We start from the raw sequence: 11368 nt of genomic DNA, 5'->3' as shown, positions 1-11368 counted from the left end.
AGCCCCATAATCCTCTTGAGAATGCTTACCTGGCGTCACAAGAGACCAGCAAAGCTTTTCTAGCACCACTCTCTCCACAAGCTTGTTGAACTCGTTGAAACAAGGTTTATTTCAGCTCAGAGCACAAACACAACCGGGGGTGGGGAGCGGGCCTTCTGCACATTACAGGAACTGGATTCAGAGCTGGCTTTGGGCAAAGTGCGTCTTAACGTGGGGGAAAATGGGAATGTGAAAATGCTCAGTGGCAAATACAAATGCTAACCCCGCTTTCAACATCAACAAAGCACATACACATATGCTCTGCTACAAAGGAGGGGGTGTTGCTCGATAGGTTTCAACTGGAGGGAAACCTCACCCGACGCCTGCAATCTAAAGTGCCCCCCCAAGCAAGGAGCCCTGAGCTGCCACCAGATGGAGCAGCGTCCCCGAGTACCTTCTCCATCAGCTGCGTTTTCATCAGGACTATTTTTTTTTTCCTTCTTTTTTTTTTTTTTTTTTTCTACAGGAATTCATTACGATAAATGTTTTATCAGTGAATTCCGAAGGAATTAACAGTGATTTGCCACATACTTGAAGCAGTTGCCGATAATTCTAATGGAATGAGAAATTAGGGTATTTAAATGTCTCCTGACACTTTTATTTCAGAAAAAAAATTAAAAAATAGCCCAACCTAAACCCCAAGACTAATTAAAATCCCAAAGCAGAGTTTTCACCTTACAAGATAGATCAAGGTCATAAAGACCCCTTTAGAAGCTCCTGTGCAAGAGGAGAGGAGGGTGAGGAATCAAAGCCCATTTAAAGCATGCACAGAGCCCTCTGAGGAGTGGCAGGTTCACAAGGAAATCCTGAAAGACAACCCTCTGCCTCTGGGAGAATCTTTCTAAGAAGGCTGAGCAGGAAAAATAGTAACCAGGCCTCCGTTTCTGCATCCTTGGAGTGATCTCTGATGTTATCAGCTCAGCAAAAGACTTCCCCAGGCACAAACCTACTACTTTTCCCAGCAAGATCTGTAAGGGGAGGTGTCAATCTGGCCAGCAGCAACAGAAGTATAATTAAGAATAGTTTATTGTTCATCTCATCCTAACAGATTCACTTGCTCACTAATCCACATCATCTGGACAAACATTCATCGCTGCAATGGTCAGAGCAGCTTCTAACATGTGACCTTCTTCATACTCCAAAATCACGGAGGTTTTCCTCTTGACCCTGTGCTATTTAAAAAAGGTGGGATGGTCAGTACTTGCTCTTAGATGAGATATGAATTTATGTTTCTCCTAAACATATATACCTGCCATACACAAAAATGTTCCCTTGCAGCAAAAACAGGCTACAGCATGGGGAAAGCAGGCACATCCTTCTAGGCTGTACAGATCTTGAGGTACAATGAAAACAGAGTTCTTGACGAACTGAATTCGATAAGATGCTGCGTTACAGCTATTGCTGGTGTTTCTCGGGTTAACTTGCTGCTACTAAGACCAGACATGACAGCTGCATCCTGCATCTAGCAAAAAGGCAGGCGTTCCCCACTGCCACGCGTCTCCCGTACTTCGTCCTCTTCCATTTGGAAGGCAAGGAAAGGTCAAATTTCAGAGAGGGAATCCATTGCTCAGAGAGCTTTGAACACAGAGCCAGCTCCCTAACTTTGGTTATCAACAGTTAAATCCTTGGCCTTGGATAAGAAGAGTAAAGCAGGGTTGGTACAAGTGTTTACATCTGTATCGGTGCCATGGAAAGAAAAAAGCCACCTTCACAATTTTTGCAGTACCTTCTACCCATTCAGTCTTGAAACAGCGATGACAGGAAGGGCAGATAACATCTAGTGGAAACTGCATGGTCTCTATTCTACCTGTAGATTGCATATATGTGAGAGTATTCTTTGACCGATGATAGATGCTGGGGATTTAGTACTAGTACAACTCATGAGACAGGTTTTGCAACATTTCTGGTGCAGGGATGGGACCAAGCAAGCGACCTTTACCCGTCCGAGCTGCAAAGCTCCCACTCCTACCTTTCGCTGATGCTGTCCAGAAATCTTCCTGCAGTATCCCATTTCTCACAAGACTCATCAAATTAACTCATTCAAGCCATCAAGTGAATGATAACTGTAAACGAGGACCCATCTGCGTACGCTGATGGCTGCGTGTCCAAACTGAAACACTGACGAATGGAATGACTGCTACATGATCAGCACAGTTAGGAGGGAATAAACACACAAGTGGCATCATCTCGTCTTCAGGAGAAGCTTTATTAATGTTTTGCTTTAACAGACATCGCAGTATGAAGGCATCGGTTCTTTAAATTTTCCAACACATGGCACAGACAAAAGGAAAAATAACAGCCTTGGAGGCAAATTCAGCATATAAATGACAGTAACAGAAGAGGCATGTGTTAACCAATATAGATGCTAGACCATCTATTAGAAGACATTTTGCAAGCAACAGTCTATATTTCTTTGTATTGAAGTAGAAACATATTTTTGGATCGAGAAAATTACATTTTTTAATTTTTCATTTTTATTTTTTTTAACTTTCCTTTATATCACAAATGTCAGGGTAAGGCAAATTCTGGATGAATCATATGATAAAAACCCCTATTCCCCGAGAAAATAGATCCACATACTCTGTTAAGTTTGTCATTTCAAAAGCAAAGCTGGCACATGCACTGCATATAGAGAAAAGGGTTTTTTTAAATATTTTTATTTAAGTGCCTAAAGCAGAACAGTGTTAATTCACAGAGAGGCTTTCTCAGTGCTTTATAGAAAGATTGACAATTAGCTGCAGCGAATGTGTGACCCATTATTACAGATTGTGTCTCGAACATCCCCTTTGGATGTCTGCATGGAAGGAAACCCATTTGTCATTGGAGCAGTCACCAGCCCGAGGAATATCGTGCCTAATAGTGGGGATGAGTGTTTCAGACATGAGAGAAACAACGACCAAGCAGAGCCTGTTACTTTGTATGCAAACATCAGCATCGAAGAGCTGCTATTTCCTTTACGCCACCTACTGCAAACACATTTCAGGTTTAAACCAAAATCCTTGACATAAATCCCTGTGGGGTGATTCTTGCTCTGATGCTTGCTCTTTTACAAAACCAGCTCCCTGCATTTCTGGAATGGCACAGACTGCATCGAGGAGCATGGGTCCAGCCTTGACTACTAACTCATCTGAAGAACTCATGCTGATAACTATACTATATGACTAGTGAAAAACCCCAACAACTCAAATCAAATCACACCTGAAGATAGACAGATATAGATGTGGCTACAAATTGTCCTGTAAGGACTTAATCAACTGCTACGTTTCCTTGCTTTACTCTTCCTACCTGGGCTTCACGCTTTGCTGCTGCATCCTTGGGCAAATGGTTCATGGTTTCAAAGACTCGCTGCTGTTTGAGGTCCAAGGCTAAATGAAAAGTGCAATGAAATTACCGTCCAGGGTTAGAGAGTGTCTAACTTGCAGTTTATTTTTATTTTTAAACTCTCGGTCAGTCTCAACGAGGAGTCTAAGGAGTCTCCCTTTGGCTCCCTCGCTAAAACTAAGGCGGGCAATGGCGAGAGAGACACCAGGTAAGCAGCTAATGACAGCCTACAGCTCCATTAGCGTTGCCCATAGGTGAACATGATGGAAACAAGAGCAGAGGGGACTGGGCACTCCCCTGACTGGAGTTATCACAGCTCTGCAGAGCTCAGTTCACCCCACCTGAGGCCCTGGCTACCTCGGATTTCCTCGACATCTCGCACAGCTCAAAGTCAAGCTTGCTGAGTTTGTTCCCGGCCCTGTGGGGCTGGTTCCCTCTTACCTAGATGGAGGGAGCTCTACAATCCTGGTCTTTTCACAGTGACCGCACAAAAGGGGAACTGAGAGGAGAGACACCCAGTGTATTTATTCCCCTTCCTCCCAAGGTATTTATCCACTCCTATTATGACAGGCTGTTTCAATCAAAATCACCTGGTATGGAAAATAAACAGAAGCATAGGGGATGTCCACCATGTAGAGCTACTACCTGCAAGGCTCCCACTGCAAAACTGCAATTGGCTAGAAACAAGGTGAAGGAACAGCAGGGGAAAAAAACAAACCAAACCAAACCAAAAAACCATGTCCCAAAAGACACATTCTGTCAAGCGTGACCACAGGGATGGGAAAGAAAAGCAGCAGAGACACCTCAAAGGAAATAAGAAGTCCTGTCAAGGGTTCTCTGAGGAGAACAAGGGCCAGAGGACTGGTTTCTAGCAAATTTAGGTAAATTTAGCAATGTTATAAACCCAATTCATAGGCTTACGTCAGCTCATTTACTCCTTCCGCAGTCAATCCAATTCAGAGTTATGCATCCACCAATCTCCAGGACAAATGGGTGACGAAGCAGCTCCTCGAGATCTTCTTCGGTGCTAGTGTCATCTGGGTTAAAGCACCACAGGGCCAGCACACAGAATACTCTTCTGACCCCCCCACAAGCAAACATGCTGGAGCTGCACACAGGGAGACAGGGGGCTGCCTTTCTAGGGACTGTACTCTCTGGGTGAAATCTGGAGCTTTTCTTGTTTTCCTTTCTAATCCTTGTTTGTTCTGACACCCTTTCAAATTAACCTGCAGCTGATGGCAGCCACCAACTGCCGTAGCCAGTGCTATAGGTGTGTTAGGGCCATATTTGACTTGCTGTTACACCAGCAGACCATTTATAACCAAACCTACTCTAGCTGGGATAAACCCAGATCACAGGAGGATAAAGATACATCTTACCTAGTTTTTTACTTTTTTTTTTCCCCCCTATCTTTTTTTTGGGGGCCAGCTAGTAAACAACTATTTTGGGATTAATGCATATTTGGGGGAAAAAAAACCCCAAACAGAATCAATTGCTTTGCTTGAAATGATCAATTACCAGCAGCTTTTAAAAATACAGTTTGTAGCACATCACACCCTGGACACAGGCTGTGTGCTCTTCCATCAAGTGTATTGTCTATCAGTTTCGGTTACAGCATGGTTGGGAAATGTATGTGAAACCCTTTTGTTCCTTTTCTAAAAATTTCATTGCAGCATTTGCTAGCAGAACAATTGACATATGGTGAGACATTCTTATCCAAATAACTGTTAATTGCTTTTTTTAAAAATTAAAAAAAAAATCATGCATATGCAGTAGAAAATATAATGAGGGCTCACACAAGATACGGTGTGAAGTTGTTAAAGCCAGGAGCCATATTTAAAGATGCCTTGAATGCAGAGTGTCTGTTATCCTCTGTCACTCGCAGGCTTGAGGAAGTATCTGTTGCCTACCCACACCCGAAGGTCATACTTATGGCACTGACTTTGAGGTGCACAGAGCTAATTGGAAAAGAGCAGGACTGATTTGGGGTGCCGGCTGTTCAAGGCCACACGTGACATTCACGTGTAGGACCCACAGAAGGACAGGGCGCAGTGTAGGCTTGTCATGTTTTAGCTTTCCCATGCTAAAGAGGAAGGCAAAGGGCAGAGCCACAGGCAATCCCAAGGCACTGTGATGATAGAGTTAATGTGAGAACTCTGCTTCCAGCATGAACTCAAGGGAATCCGGCCAGCGCCTCTTCTAGCAGCCAGGGATCTGGCACCATGGGTGCCAACGGGAGCTGCCGATAGACAAGCCTGGAGGTTGAGAACGTGCAGGGCTGTCTCTCAATATTTCTGAGATTTGGGAGCATCTAGTAAAATCCCTAGCACAAGGAGGGCAGCTGTTTATCAGCGTGTGCAGATTATAATCCTTTGTGGCAGTTCATGTTCTCAAAGAAAATCTCCACTTATATCCTAGGGAACAGCTTAAAAAAAAAAAAAAAACTGGGGGTGGTGTGGGGTGGGGCAGGAGATAAACTGGCTCCCACAGGTTGCCTGCAGACTGTACCATAACTAGGAAAGAAGATAAAGATGCTAGAAAAGGTGTGGGCCTGGAAACAGTCTACTGATGCAGTATGATGCAGGAGGACAAGCGACCCAATATAAGACAGGGACTCACTCGCAGTTCAGAAGAAACTTGTAATTGCAGGGATAATTGCAAAACATTGTTAGAACTGAGAAGTTAATGTTTCTTTCCAACAGGCTTACAGAACGAAACGCAATGAAGAACAAAGAGAAATTAAAGCAAAGAGTCATTTCCCCAAAGCTCCCTCCCTCCCAACCCACGGAGCATCTCTGCGTGCTCTTTTCTGACAAGAATGATGCCCTAGGATGTCAGCGCCTGCCCGTTGGGTTTCCTCGGGTCTCTCCTCTCCTGCATCCTTCCTTCATCGCAGCAGGGGAGAGGGGAAAAAAAAAAAAAAAAGAAAAAGAAAAAAAAAGGCAAAGTTTCAAATGTCTGCACAGAACCCAGGACCATCTTTCTAGCACAGATGCGTAGAGTTTCTCTTTCCATCACACGTGCAGCACGTGTATGTGTCACTCGGTTTATATATAACAGCCACTATTATCTCTATAGCAAATTGACTGTGCTCATTAGGGTTTCTTAAGTTTTCCATAGCACTATGCTACCTAGCTTGATATCAAAGGTCCCTAGCTCTGGTGGATGTTTCAGTGCTAGAACAAAGAAAGTATGTTAAAAACAACACATTAACATACTAAACATAATAGGCAAAGGGATCTCCTCGGCTCTGAAAGACCCGAGCAAGACCCTTTGAAGTTTAACAGGCTGATCTATCCTCCTTGGGGACCTGCTCCCTGCAATGAAAACAGCAGCAACAGGGTCGGGAAGACTGCGATAGAGAGCTGCAAAGGATTCAATGCCTGCTTCTAATCCCGTGCCTACCGTTAAAATGCTGAGCAAGACACTGCACCCTGGCTCGGGCCCCTTTGCTTCAGAAAGGTGCCAGCAGAGACAGGTCTTGCAGTGGAATTGAGAAGATTCTTTAATTGATTGCTAGCTGCTGTATTATTCCTGTGAACTCTGCCTTTGTAAAGCAAACACTGCTCCAGCCCATAACATTCACAGATACTCATTTCCATGGGAAAATGCAGCATGAACACAGACTTCCTACAGGCTGTGTGAAAGCAGTAATAATCATCAGATAATTTTTTTTTTTAAATTGAGGAAGGGTATTAACCCTTCCATGTATTTTTAACACCAAGGATTTCATTAGTTCCTCTTCCTCTTTTTGATTTAACAGAACATACAACGAGAAGCTAGAGGAGGAGGAGGGAAGAGTTGTGGAAGCCGCATTCTAATGATGAGGGCACCTTCTAGTTTTACTTCAGTACTTTTTACCAGGGATGCCATCAGGCTTATTTCTCACTCCAGCAATACAGCAGCACATTGTCTATATGCTGACAAGGACAAAGGGCTACGCTCAGTAATAAGACCTTGTGTTTTAAATCTCTGCGATACAGCTGCTGCTGTTGTAATGCCACTATATTTGGTCTTGAGCTACATGAAATCCTGTTACAAACACAAATAATGCATCTTGCTGTATATGACACTGGCATCTCACGATAACCCCACATCAAAGGACGAGGTGAGCATTAACACTTAAAAACTACTTTTGAGGGAGAAATGGCAACTGCTTCTTGCAATTGGGGATGAGCCTCGGACTTCTGTCTTCCTACCAAATTATTCATTTTTATCTAGGGGTGAGGCTGGTTATGCGTATGACAAACTCCACCACAACAACCACCACTGCATGCTCTGCCATAGCACTATCCTTCAGCATACAAAGCCACAAAAGCTCCAAAAGATGGCAGAGCTCCAAAAGGCAGCTTGCTGACTTTGCCTTGTTTTCCAGTGGTATTGCTACAAATGACGTTAGACATTGGAGAGCCAAGGGCAATAAACCCCTCGTGACGTGAACCTGTTGTTCCCAGAATACAGATTGTATGGAACTGAGCTCAGTTCCAACCGGTATAAACTGCCTGTCATTCTCCTAAGCAATGCCAAAAATTGTTCACTCGGTTACTCTTCTGCTCCTTATCTCGGTACTGTCTTGCCTTCTGATGATCTCAGACAGTGCACTGTCTAAATCAGTTACAGTTGCAGACTGTTACTGTAATATTTACTTGACAAATCAAGTCTACTGGATATTTTCATTTTTTGGTGTAATATGGGCCATATTAGACAAGTTCTTTTCCTTTGTATTCTGTCTTCCTCTTTTATGGTAAATTCTATCTTTAATTAAGTAAGCTTTGAAGCAAGTTTTCAAACAGAAACTGAATGGAAAAAGTGGAGGAAAAGATAGCTATAAAGGTTTTACCTGTTACTTAAGCTTCCCGCTCTGTTTCCGTAGGATCACTTATACTTTCAACTTGACTATTCATTTCAGCTGAAAACAAAACGAGAGAGTCATCAAATTCTATTCATGATACTTTTTAAGTTTATCACATCGAGTAATAACCGCTTCTACCCCAGAGGGGACATTTATTGCATTAAAAATTCTATGCCATAAATCTGCAAAAAGCTCTCCTAGGCCAGCCATCCTAACCTGTGGTTCCATGGAAACCCCACAAGCAGCCCTGCCAGGCTGTAGGCTTTAGCATCACTAGAAATGCAAGCCTCTGGATCTAGAATTTCCCTTTGGTTTGCATCCACCAATTTGACTTTGGCACCCAACTGAGGTGCCCAGCTCAAGAGCTCAAGGACCCTCCTCTGTCTCTGTAGGCCACAGGCAGAGATACAGGTATCTCCAAAGGGAGAGATTTAGAGGTTTCGCTGGGCTAAGTGGTCTCGATCCTGTGATTCAAACATCCTCAGGCTTCTGACAAAGTCCGTGGCAGGACCTGGGGCTGAGCTATGGGTCGAACACAGATTTATCTCCAATTACAGAGACACTGACGCTGTCTCTGGGTGTCCTTGAAATGCAAATTGCTGGAGGTATTAAGGGAAACATCACTATACTCCTACACAGACTAATTCGCTCATGTACTATCCATTTACAAAACCAATCTTTTATTTTTTTTCATTTAAAATTACTGGAAAATTAGAAATCATTTAAATATAAGGCTTAAACGCATTTCAGCGTGACTTGTCAAAAGTACCATCTAAATCATGGCAGGTGTGATAGGTCCTATCTAGGCGAAATATAAAAGGGTGACTTCAGCACATGTTGGGATTCTAGAGGGCTTTCTGCAAAAGAATGGACATGTGAGCAATCCTGTGTGAGAACAAGACTGATAAGAGCCTCAGCCGAGCAAGAATGAGATAAGGATGTGACCCTGAATGAAGGGGGAGAAACTCAACGAGGCAAACAAGCAAACAACCCCTGGAAGGGGTTGGGACGGAAGAGGAAGTTACACAAGGCAGGGAGCCTGGCAAGGCTGATGTGGCACTTTTTATCCAATCATAAGAAGGTTTAAAGCGCGGGCTAAGTTAACTGTCCAATCTTGAGGACTTGTACTGCATGTTACTCACGTGTGCGGGAGAACATTATAAAAGGGCTTTCTTAGTTGTAATAAACGGGCATTGCTTGATCACATTGGTCATGTGCGTGCTCAGCTCTCCCACAACCACATGCTTTCTTAAGATTAGTACTTAGTATTTGTTCTGCAATGAATTTGAATGGAGCCATTTCTGTTAAGGCTCTTTTTCTTTCTTTAACCTTGCTTTATGTTGTGTTATCAATTGCAGATTACGAATCATTTCATGCAGGTGATGGGGTAAAAACCTCAAACCTGAATGGGAGATTTGGAAACTAAGGGGAAATGGGAGAGAGGCGGGGAAAAAAAGCCAAAAATCAATAACTATGCTACTTCCAGTCAGGCAGTATGATCTCTTTCTGAGTCAATATTGTGTCGATACACCTGTTAGGGTTTTGATGAATTATTTGTAAATTATTCATTATCTATATGCAGAACAGATACTGTAATGGCTTCCTGGATGTATACAAAGAATAAGAAGAAAAGTATCTGTGCTCCTGATTACGGAGCTCTGATGTACATCACATTTAGCGATGTTGTGTTCTTTACACACATTTGCATAGCGAAGACAGGATGCTTAATAAAAAATCATTAAAGGAAGGCTGCTGTGTGCTGATGACAGCAGCCTTTCTCAGCCTTATTATGCTGGCCAGTTTCAGTGGCTGGGTTTTCTGACTAATACCATAATGCTTCGCTCACGTTTTAGAGAGATCTCCTGCAAAACTAAAGCTTTATTTGAAAGCTGAGGTTAGGGTCCATCAGCATCCCAGATGAATGTGCCTCCTTCCACTTCCTTTTTTTATGGCTACGAGCAGCTGACCCCTGTCCATCACGCTGACAGCATGTCACACAGAGGAGGTCAATTTGCAAATGACCTGAGAATACTTTAACGGCAATGTGAAAGCATGGGGGAGCCCCGGAGGATGTGTGGGACCTGGAGCCCCTGCCAGCAGAGAAGCAAGAGGAATTACTGAGTCCCGCTGTTTTGCAGTGGAAATGGCAGCCAGGCATCCTGCATCACCGGTGCAAAACGCATCAGCTAAGGCACCAGCAGCTTCCACTGTTAGCTTTTTCCTATGTGTTTGTGACTAAGCTCAGCTCTTCATGCTTTAACACTGGTAGGGACAGGAAGATCTAACTGAAGGATAAGCTTCTGCAGACCGCTGGGTGAACCCCAACAACAGATGTCACTACGAGGCCACCTACACAATCCTCTATATTTAGCCAGAGAATAACAGCAGCAACGCACCTATTGCAAGAGCAGATGGAAAAGCTGCCACCAGGTACGGCGGGGATGTGACTCACAGCCCTCGCTGCCTCCCAGCATGACTTAGTGTCAGAACGACATCATTAGCCCTGGGCACGCCACATCCAATCGCATCACAAGCCAAAACTGACCTTCTCCCCACTAAACAATGTTTTTGGAGATGTTAAAACTGCTAACTTACATTACTGGCCATTTTGAACCTACTGTGATACACTACAACAGCCAGCAGCTCAGAGAAGCACCTGAAGTTCAAGAAGGGTGCGCACCTCCTAAATTCAGTTTTACCTGCTCCCTCTTCTGCAGCTTCACACAGAAGAGGGATTTTTTTTCTGGCTTTTTATGCCAGAAACGGACATTTCTGTAACATGGAAATGAACATTTCTCTGCACTCCCCCTGTGTGTTTTTCCTTAAATTTTGGCCCGCTAGGGAGGACGTGTCTACACTCCTCTCTTAATCTGTGAGCTGTTTAGCAGCTCTCAAATGATGACCAGGGAAGGATTTCCTTCCAAAAGGAAGTGAGTTCCCTGCAAGAGGAGAAGAAATAACCCAGCACGCAGTTCACATCTGTAAAAGTGCTGCAGTTGCTGCTGAGCCGGTGGATGTGCGTCGGCAGCCAGGCATCCCGCCTCTCCCCTATAAGAAAGCTATGTGCTTAAAGGTCAGCTAGCCAGGAGTCACGACGCAGCATCTAAGTAGAGAAGACAGGCAAACGGGAGACTGGAAAACCAAGTTTAGAGTTGT

The 11368-nt window shown here is 43.9% G+C and overlaps 1 protein-coding gene across 4 annotated transcripts in view; it reads right to left on the bottom strand.

Moving 5' to 3' along the window:
- Positions 1 to 2226: 2226 nt before the first annotated feature.
- MACROD2 (mono-ADP ribosylhydrolase 2) overlaps positions 2227 to 11368 on the bottom strand; it is an 890001-nt gene continuing 880859 nt past the window's right edge. For all 4 annotated transcript variants that reach the window (XM_074917676.1, XM_074917770.1, XM_074917932.1 and 1 more), the window contains 2 exons: positions 8201 to 8269; positions 2227 to 6245 (listed from right to left, as the gene is read on the bottom strand). In XM_074917676.1, the coding sequence (XP_074773777.1) occupies positions 8208 to 8269 (62 nt within the window). In that variant the 3' untranslated portion in view covers positions 2227 to 6245; positions 8201 to 8207. The remainder of the gene's footprint in view (positions 6246 to 8200; positions 8270 to 11368) is intronic.

Source organism: Athene noctua, chromosome 1, assembly GCF_965140245.1.
Source record: "Athene noctua chromosome 1, bAthNoc1.hap1.1, whole genome shotgun sequence".
Taxonomy (NCBI): domain Eukaryota; kingdom Metazoa; phylum Chordata; class Aves; order Strigiformes; family Strigidae; genus Athene; species Athene noctua.
The sequence above is the reverse complement of the archived record's forward strand: the minus strand, read 5'-3'. Positions and strand labels throughout refer to the sequence as shown.